The sequence below is a fragment of the Castor canadensis genome, chromosome 1 (assembly GCF_047511655.1).
Source record: "Castor canadensis chromosome 1, mCasCan1.hap1v2, whole genome shotgun sequence".
Classification (NCBI taxonomy): domain Eukaryota; kingdom Metazoa; phylum Chordata; class Mammalia; order Rodentia; family Castoridae; genus Castor; species Castor canadensis.
The window spans coordinates 51,380,968-51,402,427 of record NC_133386.1 but is presented as its reverse complement, the minus strand read 5'-3'; the positions used below and the strand labels follow the sequence as shown (position 1 = coordinate 51,402,427).

The window sequence follows — 21,460 nt, the reverse complement described above, 5'->3', positions numbered from 1 at the left end:
GGTCTCTTTTCATTTACTCTAAGCCTTTGTAGTCCCCCAGGACTAAACCAGCTAGGTACTATGGGCGGTGCTGTTGTGTGCATCATTACCTTGTAAGTTCAAGAGCTGGCACACAAGCTCCAGGTTTATAAGAAGAACTTCCTCTGTATTCCTTGGCAAAGATAAAATCTTGTATGCTGGCCTTTCCTTCCAGAAGCTTCATACATTGTCGCTGAACATACTGTTTAATTAGACTTATATCTCTTGTTTCAAATAGCAGCTTTAGAGAACGCTCAAGTATCTAAAACAAAACAGATATACACATAATATAAAATATTCCCCAGTATGTATCATTGTTATTTTATTTTCATCATAAAACTACTGGGTAATTTGCTGATCTATCTAAATATTGAGACTTTATGTAGTTTGCTACTTCTAAAAACAGTATCATTCAGTATGGGAAGAATCTTATTGGTTGCTCAAGTATTTAAAACATTCTGTGCGTAAGAAACCAGGCATGGTTTCACATATTGATTTTATTATTATTATTAAACAACCTGAGTCAGCTATAGAGAGGACAAAGAAAAATTTAAGTATCAACAAGCAGTAAAATCAAAATCAGCTCTTTGCCTTTATATAGTGTTGATAAATAACTGTGACAAAATTTTCTGTGTTGGAAATATTTCTAGTAGGAAATGACCAACATGCAATGGATTTCTGTAGTAAACTGAATCTAAATTAATTCCAGATGACAATTCTGTATTTTATTCTGAATGCTGAAGCATATGCACATTTATATAATATGCTTATTAACTTAGCTTAGATATAATTCTGTCCACAGGGAAAGAATATACTGGATGATATCTCTTCCAGAAACTAATATTGAATAATACCCCAAATTCACTTATTATATGACTATAATGTATTGACAACAATCTACATGTTTTTAATAGATAAAACTCAGTATACAGAAAATATCTATTCTCATTTATAGCATTTATTTTTGGTTTGCTAAAGAAGGAATCTAGGCTTAAGGAAAAAAAATAAAATACTGCACTGAAAATTACTATAGTTGAGAAATTTAGGTAATTTATAATACCAATGTCCAGAAATCTTCCTAATTAGTACTTGATAACCCAAGGAAATAAAATTTCAGTTAATTTGGATTGGATTGTGTTACTTATGGAATCTGTTAGTTTCTTTTCTTTTATCTTGCTCCCTACCTTTTGGGAGCTGCTATATTCCAGTATGTCCTATTATCATCTTTGGTAATAGGTGAGAAACTCTTACCAGTTCCTGTGTTGCTCTTTAAAAAAACTTTTGATAAAACATAAAGTATGGGAAGAAGTCTGAAACTAAATTCTCAAAATGCCTAAGTCTCGCCTGTAGTTAGATACAGTTATGTTGGATATAGGTCCTTAACTTAGATGTGTGCTTAAGGATATTTACAGGGGGGAGAAATGACCCAAACATTGTATGCACATATGAATAATAAAAAAAAAGGATATTTATATTTACAACAGATTCTCTAGTCACTTCGTTATCGTCTTTTGTGTGTGTGTGTGTGTGTGTGTGTGTGTGTGTGTGAGTGACAGTAATGGGGTTGGAACTCAGGGCTTCATACTTCCCAGGCAGGTGTTCTACCCCACTTGAGCCATGCCCGAAGTAATTTTTGCTTTGGTTTTTTTTTTTTAGAATAGGGTCTTGTGTTCATACCTGACGGGGCCTGGATTGCAATTCTATTTATACTTCCCAAGGAGCTGGATTAGCAGGTGTGCACTTAACGTTGGTTGAGATAGGAGTTTTGCAGTCTTTTTGCCTGGGCAGGCCTGGACTGCAATCTTCTCAACCTCCTACTCCTGGGTTACCAGGAGTAAAAGTTTGAGCCACCACACCTGGCCATCTTTAGTCACTTCTTACAGATAAAAATAAGATACATAGAACTCACCTTAGAAACTGCAGGGCAAGAATCTCTTCTAACAGTTTCTATTCCTTTTGCATCAAATATTGGGTCCTTTTGATCCAGTGTTTCATACATGTAACCCACATACCTCTTTTTTGTTTGTAAAACACAGGGCAAATATACCTGCAGTGAAATTACCAAAATGACTCTCAATAACCACCTTTTCCCCAACATGACTATTTTTATTTCTTTCTACTCTTTTACTCAGTTGTCAATTATAAAAACTCTAATTATGACTTAGGATACAATGAATTTGTATCTAAAACCCAGATATAAAATATACAATATGAATTATTTTTACTTCTTTACCACTCATTCCTTTTCTTCAGCACCAATTTTTCTCCTATATCAAGTAACATCATTTTCTTAAGTCATCACATATCTTCCTACTTAAAAAATTACATATACAAAATAGTATGTCCAAAGGCATACTATAAATGGTTTCCTATGTATCCTTCCAGAGATATTCTATGACATCATATGTACTTATAAGTTCTTCTCCCTACAACGGGAGCTTACCACATGCTGCACTTTGTGTATTTAACTTAATTTATTGTGGAAAGCATTGCATCTTACTACAAAAGCTCATTTTGTTTTGTAGTTACACTGCAGTCCATTGTATTGGGATATCATAATTTATGTAACCATTTACCTACTATGGGTCATTTAGGATGTTTTTAATATTTAAGAATTAAAAAGTATTACAGTAAATAATCTTGCATAAATGAATCCATGGGATAAATTCCTTAAACTAGAATTCTTGAATGATGTATTTCTTTAAAAAAATTAATATTATAAATTTAATAATTTCCCTTGCCTCTAAGCTTTTTATCCTTTTAAAAATATTTATCTTTTTTTCTTTTTGAGACAGGTCTTACTATATTTCCCAGACTGGCCTCGAAAATCTTAGACTCAAGAGATTCTCCTGCCTCAGCCTCCCCAGTAGCTGGGACTTCAGGAAACACCACTGTGCCTAGTTTATTTATTTTTTTCTTAATTTACAAATAAAACTTTTATGTTTATCATGTACATGTGTTATTTTAAAATATGTACACACTGTGGAATGCCCAAGCTTTATCTACAATTACATTAAATATAAATGCCCTAATTATTCCAATTAAAAGCAGATAACGATCAGACTTAATAAAAAAAAAAAGATTGTTTCCTCTCCTTGGCATATACCTGAGGAAATGTAAGTCAGGTTACAACAACAAAAACACTTGTACTGCATATTTATTGCAGCATTATTCACAATAGCTAAGTTATAGATCAGCCAAGATGCCCTACAACTGATGAATGGATCAAGAAAATGTAGTGTTTATATATAATGGAGTTTCACTCAACCATAAAAAAGAACATAATTTTGTCTTTCCCAAGTGAATGGAGAACTGGAGAATATCATCTTAAGTGAAGTTAGACAGAAAGACAAAGGTCACATGTTCTCTCTCATATGTTGAGGACAGATCCAATACAAATAAAAGCATATAAATACATATAGAACATGTTTCCAAAAGCAGAACTGTTAGGGGAGACTAAGGGAGGAGGAAAAGAAGGAAAGAAAGATAGAAAGTGAATAATAATGTGTGTAGGAATAAGACACAATGAAACACACTGAAAACTGCTGAACAACACAGGATGGGGGAAAAGGGTGAGGAAGACAAGTGAAGGGAGGCTAGACTGACTTAAGCATGTTATATTTACAGGTAAAAGACTAAGGCAAAATTCCCACTGAACAATGAACAGACACCTAAACAATGAAGGACAGGAACACAAAACTGGTTGTGTTAAGGGGAGGTCACTAGTGGGAAAAAGAAAGTAAATGAAAAAAAGTAAGGAAGGTGAATATGGTTGATGTACTTTCTGTATGAATATGGAACACTGAAACCTGTTGAAGTCACCATAAGAAGGGGAATAGGGTACGAGGGAGAATAATGGAGGGAATGAACCAATTAGGGGTACAATACATGTATATATGGAAATGTCACAATGAAACCCCTGTACGACTACCATAAACTAACAAAAATTTTTTTTTTTTAAATAAATGAAGGACAAGAAGGTAAAATAGGTCCTGTCCTGGGATGGGTACCAGTGGGAAGGGGGAAGGCATAGCAAAGGGTGAAAGAGGGTGAATACGGTGAGAGTATTTTGTATTTATGTATGAAAAAACCTACTGAAATTGTTCTAAGAAGGGGAGGGGGGGATAAAAGAGAACGATGGAGAAGGTTGAGTCTAATTAAGATATATTGTAAGCACCTATGTAAAACATGCACTAATAAAAAAATAAAGTTCTAAGAGACAGGTCTCAATTTTATTTTTCCAGGTTTATCTCCTGCTAATTTATATTCCCCTATTATAATTTTCCAACATGCCATTTTTTTCTTTATAGAATGATTACAGCCCCATGCTCTTCACTGAAATTCTAATTTTTATTTTAATTTTTTTCCTAATTCTCAAGATTGAAGCCAAGGTTTCATGCATACCAGGCAAGTACTTTACCACTGAGCTACATATCCAACCCTAACTTGTTTTCAACACACAGTTCAATTCTATCTCTTACATGACATCTCACCATCAAGTCCAGAAGGACATACTCCTCTATTTTTTTTACATTGCTTACATATATTCTAATCTTTTCCTTCAGTATACTGGCTCTTAAGAGGGCAGGATTGTGTGGTGTGCTTCTTTGTAGTACACACAGGAATACAAAGGCTCAGTATCCTTTATTTAGAAAGAACTAAACGTATGTTTGATATCTAAAGAAGAGTGAAAAGAGCTGAAAAGTGCTTTCGGCAGATTGCATTTTGCAAGGAAAAAATACTTCCCATCCCATGTGGTGTACTTACAAACTGACTCTGACATTTTTCCCACTTCTATGCTCCCACTTCTGAAATCTAGAGAGGCTTGTGACATGTTGTAACCAGATCATAAAAAGCAAAACAGCATTTGTATGTCTCTCTTTGAGATGTTCTCTCCTAGAATCCAGCCATTATGCTGTGAGGAATTATAAGTAGCCCTAGGGAAAGGCCACATGATGTTTCTACCAGCAGCCAGCATCTACAAATAGACATGAGAGGAGGCAAACTTCAGATGAGTTAGCCCTTAGCTGTTGACTGAGTTACCCTCAGTCACTTGCTGGGTTACATCTAGCCTTTAAGTCTTCTCAACCAAGGGCCTATACATTGTGGATCTGAGATAAGCCACCCTTGCTGCATCTTTTCTGAATTCCTGAACCATAAAATCTGAGAGCAGAATGAAATGCTGGTTGTTTTACACCATTAAATTTGGAGTTGCTTGTTTTCTAGCAATAGTAACATGGACAAGACCTTGGGTTTGATCCCTAACACAGAGAGACAGGAGAGATAGGAGAGAGAGAGGAAAGACCAGAGAAAGAGTGAGAGAGAATAGGAATGAATTATAAAAAGCTAAAAATTTAATGTTTAACACACTTATAGATCCATATTTATATTATTATATATATGTAATAATATTATTATACATACATATCTCGGAAATTCCCTAGAAGCTATGTGAATTTCATATATGATTATTGATATTATATTCCTCTTACCTTTTCAAACTTCAATTTCACTGGTTTAGGATTGGTAGCAGTTACAGCTTCAGCAATTTCTTGACCAATCCTAAAAGACTGCTCCTTAGTGGCTCCTTTCAGTAGCACAAACATACTAAGGGGATTAAAAATACAGTAGGATAATGAAAAGTCATTGTAACAAAAAAGTGTCATCAAGAGTAACTCTCCTGGATAATACTCTAAAGCAAAGAATACTACAATATGAGCTCCAACAGAAATACATTTCTGAAGTAAGAGAGAGTATAAAGTTCACCTTCACTTATGGTTTTAGTAGAGACTTTACTTACTGGAAACTGACAATATCTTAAAACATGACTTTAAGATTCTTGTTTCTAGCCACATAAATCACCAATATTATTATTTATAAATTCTTTAAATTTTTCCTTACATGGAAAAAATTTTTTATATTGGACTTTGGATGATTTCTTTTGAAAAGCTCTTCCCTTGACAATACTGGAGACAGTACTTATTTTAGAACCTAATAAGAAAAGTTTTAAACAAAGGAAAAGGAATAATTTATTTAATTTTACTTAAAGTCTTTAAAATAAAAATTGCCTCAATCTGAATTTAATGTTCTCTGAGGTAGGAAAATGCTTTAGACTGTTAATTATTACCTTTAAGCCACAATATATGATGAACTACTTGAAGGTTTTTGTAGTTTATTATTTGGCCCACCTGATGTTCACTATACCATTAGAAAGCCTTTTAAAAATAGATTATTATAAAACTTGCTTTTGAAAGACTATTTTAAAAATTGACTTTAAAGTCAGATGTGATGCGCACATATATAATCCCAGCTACTTGGGAGGCAGGAGGATTACAATTCACAGCACAGGTGAAGTTACCTAGGGATCCTATCTAAAAACCAAACTAGAAGCAAAGGGACTGGAGGTATGACTCAAGTGGCAGAACACAAGGTCCTGAGTTCAAACCCAGTATTGCAAAACCAAAACCAAAACCTCCCCTTCCCCAAACCACACATATGCACACATACTGCCCAAAAATACCCAAGGCCTTGTACTTGTTAGGCAGGTGCTCTACCACTTGAGTCATACCCCAGCCCTCACTTTCTGTTATTATAGTTTTTTTTCAAGAACTTTGTATAAATGGAACTACATGGCATGTCTGGCTTCTTTCACTCAGCATATGTTTGAGATAAATCTATTGTGATGGATTACTAGTAACTGGTTCCTTTTTGTTGCTGAGTAGTATTCATTGCATGGAATACCACAAATTGTCCATTCATCCACTATGGGCATGTGGACTGTTTGCAAGTTTAGACTATTATGCATAAAAGTCCAAAGAAAATTTGTATATGAGTTTTTATATAGACATATGTTTTCACTTCTACCATCCAAGTACTAACCAGGCCTGACCCTGCTTAGCTTCTGAGATCAGACGACATTGGGCACATTCAGGGGGGTATGGCATAGATATGTTTTCACTTCTCTTAGTTCAATATCAAGATGTAGAACCACTGGTTTATATGCTAAGGGTATTTTTAATTTCATATGTGACTGCTAAACCATTGTTATGAAAGATTATTATTCTTAAAATGTTCAGATGCAATAATGAATACAAAGTTTGGGTAAATATGTATATGTACCCATACACATATTTCCATAAGGATTAAAAATGTAAAACTAAACAATCAAATAAGTGGACTATATGGGGTACTGGTGGGGTGGGGGAGTGAGGGACTATATGCAAAGAGGAAAATGAGAAAGCTTTTTAGGTAATAGAAATATTCTGTATCTTGACTAGTGTGGTTGCTGATTACTTAGGTTCATACATTTTTTATATCAAACTATGTATTATATACTTTTTGGTTAAAAATAACTCAATAAAAATTATAAAATTAAATGTGTATATGATACATATATATCATGCTCTTCACTTTACCAGGTGGGCCAAGTGACCACAGCATAATACACATACTTCTAGAATAGCACATATCTGTATGTTCTGTAATTTTCCCCCTCCCATCCTAATTTGAATGTTCACTCTTTGGGTCATATATAAGAGGGTATACTGTATAGTTTATATAAGATTCTTTTTTCATTTTTATTAGGATATAAGATTCTTAAAAAAAAACTAATCCATAGTAACAGAAAACGAGTCATGTGTTAATCCTGGGCCAGGAGTAAAAATTATATATGTATATATGCACATATACATATGGTATGCATGCCTGTATATGTACACAATGTATATATACATTCTCTCTTTGTTGAGAATTCTTTTTTCATTCCACCAAGCATTTCCTATTATACATAGGGCAGTTTTTTTCCTACCTTTTTATCATCAGTATCCTCCTAAGGGAAGTATTAAAGTTAATTTTAATAAAAGAAAGTAATTACTAAGGAAGAAAATATTGTTGGCTAGGGTTCCAAAACCATTGTACTGGGATCTTTTGCACTTCTAAGATCCTATTTGTACTCTGTTGGGGTGATGCTGTTACTGTTGAGATTGCATGCCCTATAGTAATCTGACCTTATACAGATTTTGAAAAAACACTTGTTGACTAGATCAATAGTGAATGATGACCAAAAGTTCTAATGACAATGCAAACAAATTTCATTGATTGGAATCATGATATACCTGTTAAGTCTGACATACAGAAAAAGAACCAGGTAGGAATCAAAATATAAAGTATACCAGTTTATGGTTCCATTAACTGACTAGTTAGGTGATTTAACTGACTAGTTAGGTGATTTAAGACACATTTCTTTAAAAAAATTTTAGCAATACTGGGGGTTGAACTCAGGGCCTCACACTTGTTAGGCAGGTGGTCTACCACTTGAGCTACTCCTCTAGCCCTCTTTTTGTGTTGGATATTTTTGAGATAGGCTCTCATGAAACTATTTGCCCTAGGTTGGCTTTGAACTGCGATCCTCCTGATCTCTGCCTCCCAATAGCTAGGATTACAGGTGTGAGCCATTGGCGCCTGCCTGTAAGACATATTTCTTACCCAAGAAGAATTTGTTCATAAGAACCACCTCAGGTACGTTTTAAGGTATGAACTGCTGGTCTAAAAACATCAAAATCCTTTTCAATTCTGACATTCTGTGAGTCTCTGCTTTTTTAGTTTGTGTATATGCTTAAAGATCCTTAAGGGTAAATAACATACAACCAGAATCATGCTGAAGTCTGTATGTCAACAAGCTGACATTTACAGTCCCTGAATTAAAACAAACAATTTACATGTTTAGTTTAACTTTCCTCTTTTCTCCAAAAATTTTGTAAGGGATTCTGCTAACAAAGTACATAACTATGCTTTTATTTTGCTAGAATACCTAGCAGAAGTAGTTTTATCGAGCAGCAAAATAACCAAAGAATGGCTTTTGTTTGTTTGTTTTGTTTTTGCATTACTAGGTTTTGAACTTGGGTCCTGTGCTTGCTAGGCAGGTGCTTTACCACTTGAGCCACACCTCCAGCCCTTTTTGCTGTTAGTTATTTTTCACTAGCATCTTGCATTTCTTTGCCTGGGCTGGCTTGGACAGTGATCCTTCTACTTATGCTTGTTGCACAGCTGGGATGACAGGCATGCACCACCACTCCTAGCTTTTAAATAGAGATGGGGGTCTCACTAAATTTTGCCCAGGCTAGCCTCAAACCTCAAGTCTTCCTCCCAAGTAGCTGAGATTATAGAACGAGCCAGTTTGTTGGTTTAAGGAGTGGCTTTTGATGAGGAACATTCGAGAATATGGATAGTTAGAACTTGGATAATTTGAAACTACTCCAAGTTACTGGTAATGAAAAAGACTGATGTATATTATTTGTTTACAGATCACTATTTACTTGGCCAAGAACTGCCTGGAGGAATACCATGGGAACCTTCACAATCTATAGGTCAGGACACTTCCCTTTCTGTTTCTTAAAACTATATCTGGGGCTGGGGGTAGGGGTTCACACTTGTAATCCTAGCTACTCAGAAGGTGGAGATTGGGAGAATTGAGGTCCAGTCTGGCCCAGGTACAAAGTGAGACTCTTATCTCAAAACACAAACAAACACACAAAAAAACAAAGCAAAAAGGGCTGGTGGCATGGCTCAAGAGGCAAAGCACCCGCCTAGCAAGTGCCAGGACCCAAGTTCAAACCACCAGTATGCTAAAACCAGAAAAAACCAAAACCCCCAAAAACTCTGTGTCTGGTAAATCAGGACCTGTGTAAACTCTGGATCACAAGATTATAAGGACTAGAAAAGACTTAAGTAGAACTCTAGTTTTAGGTAAGATCACTCTTAAGTCACTTCAAACACTGAAAAGAAGATGTGAACAGATGCAAAAAAACAACTGCAAAACCCCAAATCCATTACCTGTCAGTATCGCCATATACAACCCTAGCACCCCATTTCTTGGTATCATTCACCAGTTTAATTGCTCGTTCCAAGGTCTCTCTGGCTTTGTGAACAATACTGTCGCCAACCTGTTATTGCAAACACATTGGAAATAGTTTCTTAACAAAGCTCAGTATAAGTCAACAGACTTTAACATACAGTACTTATATTTAATTACTAAATATTTTTAGAGATAAAACAAGAATGCAAAAAAGAACACAAAATAGTCACCTGTGTCATCATTCCTCCTACAAGTACTCAAGAAAATGAGACGAATTTCAAAGAATCTGTCAATATACAGATTTGCCTTTCAGTCTGTTAGTGAGTACGATGGCCAACAGGCTAGAAATTACTCTGTGTATGTGCTAAGGTATGTTTATGCATATCTTTTTCAAATTCTTTCTGATGTAGTGTTCACGATAATGTCTTAAACAGTGTCTGAATTTAAATCTGCGATTGGGTAGACACAATTTTTTAAAATACTAAGTATAAGGAAAAAAAGTTTGTAACTATACAATGAAAAACACATTACAAGTGCTCAATATAAGGCAAGTAGGTAGCTATTTATGTCCACAAAGGGTTCTTTCACTGGTGATTAGTGAGTTTAACAATGCTCATGGTACAAGCTGAAAAAAAACAAAAGACGCTAGGTGCTGATAAACATTTCATAGTTAGGTAAATTAAGGTGACTATATAGCATTGCTGTGCCATTTATTAAACTCACTGAAGCTAAGAGATGGGGAAGATTGCCAATCAACTTCAATGGAGCATTCCTTTGCAATTTTAAAATAAGAACTATGCATTTTGTCTTTTGTGTTAAGAAGCACACAATAGTAATATTTCCCTTTCTACTGCAAAATTTGAATTACCTGAACTAAATATAGAGTTGAATAGTATTTAAAGTTGTATAACAAAATAAAAATTAGGTATATGAAAAAATAAATAAAATTGGCAGCAGAAATTTAATTTGGATATTAAATTAAGATCATGAATTTTTCTGAGATCTTGACTGCATTAGAAAATCTGGAGAATGTGAACTCTACCTTAATATAGTAAAAATCATGGTAACGTAAACTTAAATTTGACTATGTCCCTTACTGTCCTCTCCCCCCTCCACTTTTTTGAGATAGTGTGTTACTACGTAGCTTAGGCTGGCCTTGAACTTATGATCTTCCCTGCCTCTGCCTCAGTCTCCTGAGTGCTGGCATTCCAGGCATGCACCAACATGTTCAGCTCCCTATTGCCACTTTCAAATAAAATAAACATTTAAATATGTGTGGGCAAATGGCTGGATGAGTGAGCCATTCTAGTATCAAAGCCAAATATGCTCTTGAGATACATGCTTATAAATACATAAACATACTGATCTTAAATGTCTGTCTAATGCTGCTTACTCTGACCCATTTGTTAGGAGTTCTCCTGGTTGAGACCTGGTAGAGTCCAAACTCTTGCAGCTGCCTCTGAAAGCCATGAGGTATGAATGATTCAACAGTACTAAGGGGAAGGGAGGAGGGACAAAGCAGTAATTAAGTTAACTGATTATACTACTTTGTACCATGATTCCTAATTTGAAAAGTATTACTTTACTACAGGGCTAAAAGAGGATTCAGAGGAAAATAGCTAGTTCTACACTTTAGGCAATCGTTGGGAAGTTATAATAAGAAAAATACTTAAAAGAAAAATTAGCTCTCTGAAAATAAAGAGAGATAAAGTTCAGCTGAGTGTGGTGGTGCAGCAGGATTGTGAGTTCAAGACCAGCCTGGGCTACCATATCAAGACACTGTCTTTGAAAACAAAAACAACATACATGTCATATGTATATTTTTTGTCAAAAATATGAAAAATACTCCTATAGAGGAGAAAATTGTGAACTTGTAAAAATTTTGCTATATGAAAAAATGTCAGTGATAACATCCATCAGACACAAAGACATTAATCTACAACTATTAGCTGCATTATTTACTTTCCAAATTTTTATAGGAATTCTCTCCCCCCCCACACCCCTTTTGGCTGTACTGGTGTTTGAACTCAGGGCCTTGTGCTTGCTAGGCAGGCACTTTACCATTTGAGCCACAACCCAGCCCTTTTTTGCTTTATTTTTTGAGTTGGGTCTCCCAATTTTGCATAGTGATCCCCCTATGTATGCTTCCCATGTAGCTGAGGCACAGGCACATGCCACCATATCTGACTTACTGGTTGAGATGAGTCTAACTTTTTGCCCTGGCTGGACTTAAGCCACAGTCCTCCTGATTTTTGCCTTCCGGCAACTGGGATTAGAGGTGTGTACTACCATGCTTCTTATGGAGATTCTTGCTAACAAAATCTTATCTTTGATAGTCTAGATGTAGCATTTTTTTGTGGTCTTACCTGTACTACCAAATGTTTTTGATTGTGTGTTCTCTGAAGGAAATCAATTTGTCCCTCTTTTTAACTTGGCTGATAGTTTCCATCTTTATTCCACTAGTGCTAATTTTCAGTTAGCACTATTTATTTATGAAGGCTTTCTGTGATTTTAGCTACCCTTTCAAATATAAGTTAACACTACTGTGCTACTGTGAAGTTAGCAATATGATGAGCCAAACACATGCCTGCAGCCACTAATCTCAGAACATCTGAGAACACGGGTAAAGAGGCAGATAGTGCCTGGCCACTAGACTTCACCATATGAAGCAGCAGCACACTTCCTCACAGAACTATACTCCTATACTTGTATTGCTAGTCAAGATCTCCCCAAATTCTGATTATTCTAAGGTAAAATACTTATGTTTCTTTTGAAGTTTTTCTTGTTCTGGTTTGAATGTGTCCCCCAAAGTTATGTGTTGGAAATGTAATCCCCAATGCAACAGTGCAAAGAGGCAAGACCTTTACGAGGTGATTAGGTAATGAGGACTCTGTGGTCATCAATGTATTAATATTATTATGCAAGTGGGTTAGTTATTGCAGGAGTGGGCTCCTGATAAAAGGATGAGTTTAGCCTCACCCAGCTTTCTCTTGTATGGACTCTTGCATCCTATGCCTTTCATGATGAAAGTGGTAGCAAGAAGGCTCTTGAAAGATGTGGCCTTTGCTTTTAGACTTCCCAGTCTCAGGTATTCTGTTTTAGCAGCAAAAAATGGACTAGGACATTTCTGTATAGTATATTATAAAAAGTGTGAGTAGTAATATGAACCCACAGGACTGAAGTATTTTTGTAATACCTAAACTGTAGAAACATAAAACTTGATATGAATTTATTGCTTATAGCCTTCACAGTACAATTATAAAACCAAAACAAATTATCTAGTACAAACAAAATCACAATTCCAAAAAATTAAAGGTAACAGTACTATTTTTTCATTAAAAATGGTATTTTACTGCTCTTAATGTGAATATGCCACTACCTATCTTGGTTTTTGGAGTTCACTATGCCTGTTGTGAGTTGTGTGAGGACTTTCCTCCTCCTGTATTTTTCTCTTATGGAACTACTACAGATCAGTCCTCAGGCCTTCATTATTGTCTGAAAGGATCATTCACATAATAAGTCTACTCTGTTCTTTTCTCAATCTCTAGCAAATTATTTTATCATTCTGTTACACTATAATGTCTTCACATCAAATAAACATCTTAGAAAATTAGTTTTAGTCCATGGAAAGTGTTTTCCCATTTTTACTGATCACTGCAAAAACAAAAAAGAGGTTTTGCCTGATATATTTATTGGTACACTAACAAATATGGAATTATTTTTGTTCTGACATTTGGATAAGCCAAACTAACTATAATCACATGTCTATTAATTCATTAATAGGAATTATTTAGCATCAAAGTTATTATAAGCACTACTATAAAACTGGCCTGGAAATGTTCTGCTAATAGATGGGCACAGATTATAGAGAAATATATGTATGCTAATTTAAAAATTATCACTAAAAGTCACTGAGTTTTCACAGAGAAAACTCATAAATCCCCAAGAATATGTTTATAGACCCACTCTTATAAAAACTTAACCTTTTGTCATGGAAATAAAACCCTTTAGCCTAAAGTTTCAAACAGTAAAATACTTTAATAACACTTACTTAATGCTGCTTTTCCTGAAAAAAGAAAAAAACCCCATAGATACGTGTCACTTACTTCGATACAAGGCATTCTCCCAGAAAAATTAGCAGATGTATAGCCATAGGTGACATTTGCTATCAGCTTTAGTCCTAGCTGTCGTGCATTGAGCATTCGGGATAGGGCTCTGTCTCGTTTGTAAGCCTTCATTGACTGCTTTACCATGAATCTAGTCTTCAAAATTTCTTCAAGCATTCTTGGTAGGATGCCCTTTCTTACTGAAGGCTATCATAAAGGAAAAAAAAGCATGTGTAAAATCTCTCAAACATTATAGATTTAGATAACTAAGAAGGAAGCACAAAGTATGACAATGGCCAACTGTCATGAATTGAAACATGCTAACAACAGAATGGTCATAGGACTAGTGGCTATTAATAAAAAATTTCACATTTTACTTTATTTGAAGAGGATTTTTCTCCTAAAACGTTCCTGTAATGTTTATAAATCTAATGCAGCACTTCTGTATGAGTTCAGAGACCTCCAGGAAGGAGGATGTCAACTAGTGCACAGTGACCATACAAGTTCATTGGGAAATACTGCTCAAAACTTTGATTAAAACCCCCATCCTTCCAGAAAGACACATGGGACTTACAGCACTCATAAGAACCTCAGTTTTTAAAGATCTCATCCTAATGACCCCACACAGTAATCTGCATGGAACTCCGTTTATCTACCTTGGAAGAATGATGAGCTGGGTTGACTCTGCTGACATTCAAACCTGTAGTTCCAGAGACTCTAGGTATTTCAAATCTGATGCTTAGATCACTAAGCCATCCCCTCCGGCCTATATTTATTAGCAATCTGGAAGAGGGGATGAATAGTGAGGTGATAAAATTTGTTGTTGCCAAAAAAAAAAAAATCATTTGTATTAATCAAGACTAGGGAGAATTTATGAGAACTCCAGTAGGAATGAAAATGACAAAACAGTATTAACTTTGATGATTCACAGACACGGGCAAGATAATGCATGTCGAATCGAACAATTAAGGCCTTAGACTCACACTCTCGAATATTAAAAAATCTTATTTTCATTAAGCTTTACACATTGGGTCAAAATGTAGATATAAGTGTTAAAAATGCTCTCAAAGGGAGATAATTAAAATGAGCAGCTAAATATGTGACAATGAGAACATATTCTAACCTCTAATTCATTTGGTGTACCTTTTGAAACAGCGGTAATTTTTCCCTTTGTTCTATCATTTCTTTTTAAAAAATTATATTAAAGCATATTAGCTGTACAAATTATGTGACATTTCCACACATACACATATTGTGCTTTGATGGTGTACACCCTCTCCATATTAGCTTTTCTTATACTCTCTGTTCTCCCCTTCTCCTGTTTCCCTTCGTATTCTCTAATAATCCCTCTTCTACTTTCAGGTCTTTTTTTCCCCTCCTTATCACAAATAAAACATGTGATACTTGTCTTTCTGTGTCTGGCTTATTTTGCTTAACATGATGATCTCCAGCTCCATTCATTTTCCGGTGAATGACATGATTTTGTTATTCTTTATCAGTAATACTCCACGGTATATATAATACCACATTGTCTTTATGCATTCATTTGTTGAGGGACACCTACACTGATTCCATAACTTGGATATTGTGAATAGTGACACAATAAATGTGGGTATGCAGGTATGTCTTCTGTATGCTGATTTCCTTTCTTTCCAGTATATACTTGGGAGTGGGACAGCTATATTATATGGTAGTTCTTTTTTTTTTTTTTTTAAGTGTTTTGACATACTGTTTTCCATAATGGTTGTAAAAATTTAAATTATCACCAAAAATATTCCTTTTTCCCACATCCTTGCTAGCATGTCATTTTTTGCTTTTTTTTCTTTTATTAATTAATTAATATTGTTCTGCTGGGGGTACATTGCGGCATTTACAAAAGTTCTTACAATGTATCAAATATATCATAGTTAATTCACCCCTACATTGTTATTATCATTTTCTTGATAACAGCCATTTCAACTGGGATAAGAAAAATCTCAAAGTAGTTTTGATTTGCATTTCCTGATGGCTAAAGATACTGAGTATTTTTTCAAATATTTATTGGCTATTTGTATTTCTTTTATTTTTTTTTTAGGTTTCTTTTTTTTTTAATTTTTATTTTATTCATGTGCATACAATTTTTGGGTCATTTCTCCCCTCTTCTCCCACTCCCTCCTTTACCCCCCCCCGCCCCCTCCCTCTCCCCCCCTACCTCCTTGCTACCCGGCAGAAACTATTTTGCCATTATCTTTAATTTTGTTGAAGAGAGAGTATAAGCAATAATAGGAAGGACCAAGGGTTTTTGCTAGTTAAGATAAGGATAGCTATATAGGGAGTTGACTCGCATTGATTTCCTGTGCATGTGTGTTGCCTTCTAAATTAATTCTTCTTGAACTAACCTTTTGTCTAGTTCCTGGTCCCCTTCTCATATTGGCCTCAGTTGCTTTAAAGTATCTGCTTTAGTTTCTCTGCGTTGAGGGCAACAATGGCTATTTGTATTTTTTTTAAAGAAGTGTCTGTTCAGATCATCTGCCCATTTATTGATTGAATTACTTGTTCTACAGTGTTAAACTTTTTGCAGTCTTTACATATTCTGGTTATTAATCCTTGGTTGGATAAATAGCTGGCAAAGATTTTCTTCCACTTAGGAGGGTATTTCTTCATTCTTGATTATTTTTGTTTGCTGTGCAGAACCTTTTTAATTTGATACAATCCTATTTGTCAATTCTTGCTCTTATTTCTTGAACATTATAGGTATCCTATTTAGGAAGTTGCTGCTGCCAGTAGTTTCCCCTGTGTTTTCTGTAGTTTCAAAGCTTCTGGTGTTTACATTAAGGTCTTTGATCCATTTTGAGTTGATTTTTGTTTCAATATTCTACATGTGGATATCCAATTTTCCCATTTCACCAAATAGGTTTTTGGTATCTTTGTCAAGAATCAGATGACTATAGAGGTATGGGTTTGTTTCTGGGTCCTCTTTTCTACTCCATTGACCTACAAGTCTGCTTTTATGCCAATACTATGCCATTTTCATGGTTCTGTTGTGTATTTTGAAATCAGGTATTGTGATGCCTCCAGCATTACTCTTTTTGCTTAGGAGTGCTTTAGCTAATCTGTGTCTTTTTTGCTTCCTCATTGAGTTTTGGGATTGTTTTTTTCTAGCTGTGTGAACAATGCCATTGGGATTTTGATGGGGATGGCACTGAGTCTGTAGATTGCTTTTGGTAGTACGGTCATGCTAACAATATTAATTCCCCCAATCACAGACATTGAAGGTCCTCTATCATCTAGTGTTTTCCTCATTTATTTCTTCAGAGTGTTATAGTTTTCATTGCAGAAATATTTTATTCACCTCCTTAGTTAGGTTTATTCCTACATATTTTTTCTTTTTTTTTTGAAGGTACTGTGAATGGGACTGTTTTCTTGATTTCTGTCTTAATGAGCCATGATGTTTTAAGATGTAATATAAAAGAACAGAGACCAAACATGCAGAAATGTGTGTGATGTGAAAATGGATTTTTTTTTTGTGGGAAGACACTTAATTTAAAAAGGTCTATTTCCATATCTCCAAGTAGATCTCATCTACATATGACCTGGAAATATCGTACCTTAAAAGTTTCCAAAAAAAAGGAATAAATCATGAACTCTGGTAAAAAATTTCCTCATATCTCAATTGCTAATTTGTACTTTAGCATTACCTCTTACTGGTAGAGAATGATACTTTTGATAAGTACACCAGAATGAATTTGAGGGCTGGTGGGGTCCACTCTACCATCAACCACCCTGTTTCATGATTCTAGTACAGACTCACTGCTAAGGAAATAGAAAAGAAAGGAATGAAGTTGGCATATGAGAGGCAACATGTCCTAGATCGCTCCTATTTGTCTTTAAATTATTCACTTAGGGGGCTTTCCTCAGTCTCTTTTCAATGAGAAATCAGGGAAGAGAAAAAAGGAATCCTATTATTAGTTTGGATGTCTTCTTAAAAATGCAAAATGCAATCAATAGGGCTGGTGGAGTGGCTCAAGTGGTAGCATGCCTGCCTAGCAAGCACTAGGCTGAGTTCAACCCCCAATACTGCCCCTCACCCCAAATGCTATCAACAAACATATTAGAGTATCATTATATCTAAGACGGTCTCAATTTAATTTAAAATAATGTAGAAGAAAAATTATTAGGGTATACATATTAAAGCAATTTCAACTTTTGGAGGTAATATCTTTTGATTATCAAATTGTTATTTAAGTCTGCCAGATTCTAACAGAGGGTTGATACTATATAGATACATTTACTTCTTTCAATATTTCATTAATGAACATGTAACAAGTAAAATATTTTAAACCTCAATTCAGCCAAAACAATTCGATTGCTTTTTCTGAAGTAACTTTTCAGAAGATTTCTCTATCATTGACTTTATGAGATATAATACTCAAGTAAACATAGTGTTTTTGTTTTCTATTATGTGCCAGTAATATCTAAACCACTATTAACTCTCCCAAGTTAAGCCATAGTTGATCCTTTCATTACAAGAGAATATTACCTTGACAAAAGCTACTCCATTGGGGGACACTGTGATATCATGCCTAATTTGGTAAAGTAAATCTGGAGGTACTCTTAAAGAGGTACAGCCAAATTTGAACTCATCATACCTGTTAAGAAAGAAAACATTAAGCAAATACTTTCTCAAGTCATAGCATAGAGCTTTTAGGCAATTTTAGAAAACTTTCTAATTCCATGAGAAATTCATTTTCAAACATGTAAACATGAATTCATGTACTGAGTAACATATTTACTTTCCTGATTACAAAAAGTTCTTCAAATATTCATAATTTATTAAAAGAAATATTTATTAAATGGCATTATCCTAAAATTCATGACTAAGTCTATACTGAAATAACAAATTTCAAATCAATATATGGCCACCTTACATTAAGTTCCTTAAGGAAAAATTCAAGTAAAAAGATTACAAACAGAGCTGGTGGAGTGGCTCAAGTGGCATGTGGCCTAGCAGGCATGTGGCCCTAAGTTCAAACCACAGTGTTGTCAAAAAAAAAACCCAACCAAATATTGTAAATAACTTTTCTAAATTTCTTTCTTAATAATATGCAGGATTACCAATGCAATTTCGACAAATGTTTCCTATGAAAGAGTCTCAAATGCACAAAAATCATTATAAGAGAAGACTGTATTTCCTATAATTCAAGAATAATATCTATTCCCAAAGAAAGTTTACAATGCTATTCTCATCCAGTTTATAAAGTTCAATTTATGTGAACTAATAAAACCTAACAGCTAATCATAAACTATTTCTTAGAAAAGTCAAGAGGAGCTGATAACTAGAATTATAAAATCATAATCCTCAAACTGCTCCCCTGAAAGGTGATTTATAACAATTAAAAACAATTTTCACCTTAAAAGATACCACTGATGCTCATGGAGACTGAAACAGAAAGTTGCAATGCTGATCTATTCATGATTCTTTTCACATGAATCATCTACCCATGAAGCTGAATTAATGATATCATTATCCATTCAATTAATAAGACAACTACAATGAATGAGTTAGCTGTGCTATAGTCCAATTTATCTTACTTATAACAACAGTGTGAAGTGCAGAGACACACAAAGAAAATCTGTACAATTTTAGCAAGAAGTGTAGAGCACAGCAACATTACTGTAAGTATGAAAAGGCCTTACTTTCCCAAGTTCTCCACATGGCCAAGGCAGGTGGAAAAACAGTAGTTGTATGCAATCACAATAGAAGGATATAGTGACTGGAAATCCAAAACAAGAACAGAATTGCTATAGAATCGGGATTCAGGCTCCATAATTAGGGGAACACACTGTGGGGCTCTCATTTGGGATCGTTGTTGAACACTAGGTGTCACAGGAATATAGTTCATTGGTTTAGCAATACGCAACATCATTGATTCCACTCGGTACTGCAAGCAGGGAGGGAGAGGTGAGAAGAGAATACAGTTTAAATATAAATACACTGGTCATTTGAATGTAAGATAATCTTTTGGGGGATGTTTTGCTATTTAGAGTAAGATTGCATAACTTTTTACGTTACAGTTACACAGTATTATTTAGCTTTCCAGGTGTCTGAGAAGATACAAGTAAATCCTTTTCCTATTCCTATATGGCAAATAGCAAAGTCAGTCAATTTTGGATAGGAAGATACAATTAAATTCCTTTTTATTTTTCAATACAGTTATACCCTAATAAGTAGATGCAGGAAAGACAGCCATACAGTTTGACAATTTCATTTAAATTGGTCAATAATCCTTGACAAACTTATTTAGAAAAGTTAAAGAACAAGAGAGCTGTCAGGAGACTTGAGATAGATGTCATCCTAGTTTTTCAAGGAAACAATTCAAGAATCCCTTCCTAATTAAAGGGTAATCGGCTTACTACTGGTCCCTAGTAACTACTGAACTAAGCAATTACTGATTGCTTATAATAACCACTAGTCACAGATGGCTTGAAATATTAGAAAAAGAAAGCACTGACAAGAACCAGCATGGTCTCACTGAAATAGTCTCATGTGGTTTTAAGGAACGTTTGCCTTTTATTAAAAAGGCAAAATAAATGAATTAGTAGTTTATAAACAACAAATAAACAGGTAAAACCAAAGTAGTTATAGATTACTATTTTTGCTGTATTTACTGAGTTGATAGATTGCAAAAAACGTATAGACACAAAGTACTTAAAATTAAAGAGTTTATGATATTAAGGAATCTGAGTGATTTGATGTAGCATTCCTGATGCACAATGCTTAACAAGCTACAATATTCAAATAAATACTTGTTAAATGAAAACATAAAATCATTTTCAGTAAGGTGCTTGGTAAAATCATTATTTCTTTGGGAAATTAGCTGCAAGAAAATTAAATTACTTCGAAGATCACATTTTTCTTTAACACTGAAAAAACTATATAGGCTACTTAAACTGATTTCCGAACTCTTAATTTTACATTAAAATTATCTAGTGGGAGTTGGGATAAGCCACAATTAGAAATGTAAAAAAGAGGTGGACTTTTTTTACTGGTTTCCCAACAAAGGGGTGTCTGTGATCACACTAACAAGATATAATGGAGCTATTGATTAGTTGGTACTAAACAGAAAAGTTTTTAAAAATGAAATCATTTCAAACATCTCAAAAGTAAGTACATCACTTACACAGAACTTTAAAAGGTGCAAGAAAATTGACTTCCTACCTGCGAACCCCTTGTCAGTACATGTAAAAACTGAATGCCGAAAAGTCTAGCCATCTCACTGGTTTTCCCAATTAGGTCCAGCTGTTCTAACATCTGGAGATTTCCACGGACACGGCTAACATAATGGTCTACCATTTTCCATCTGTTAAAAAAGAATCCATGTTATAATTAACAGGGAAAAAGCTTGACATTTGAACCTCATACTATTTTCTATCCAAATCTTACATATTGAAAGAATCTTTAAACAAAGTATAAGAAGGAGTTAAACATTAGAAATTTCAGGTA

At 34.6% G+C, this 21,460-nt stretch overlaps 1 protein-coding gene across 16 annotated transcripts in view; it reads right to left on the bottom strand.

The window, feature by feature from the left end:
• Rev3l (REV3 like, DNA directed polymerase zeta catalytic subunit) overlaps positions 1-21,460 on the bottom strand; it is a 172,848-nt gene that overhangs the window by 17,481 nt on the left and 133,907 nt on the right. For 14 of the 16 annotated variants that reach the window (XM_074076494.1, XM_020168699.2, XM_074076550.1 and 11 more), the window contains 8 exons: positions 21,176-21,317; positions 19,654-19,898; positions 18,497-18,605; positions 13,978-14,184; positions 9,850-9,959; positions 5,511-5,625; positions 1,928-2,065; positions 90-280 (listed from right to left, as the gene is read on the bottom strand). In XM_074076494.1, the coding sequence (XP_073932595.1) occupies positions 90-280; positions 1,928-2,065; positions 5,511-5,625; positions 9,850-9,959; positions 13,978-14,184; positions 18,497-18,605; positions 19,654-19,898; positions 21,176-21,317 (1,257 nt within the window). Of the gene's footprint in view, positions 1-89; positions 281-1,927; positions 2,066-5,510; positions 5,626-9,849; positions 9,960-13,977; positions 14,185-14,633; positions 14,761-17,662; positions 17,770-18,496; positions 18,606-19,653; positions 19,899-21,175; positions 21,318-21,460 lie in introns of those variants that run through there. The other 2 variants (XR_012448984.1, XM_074076587.1) reach the window with 2 other exon arrangements.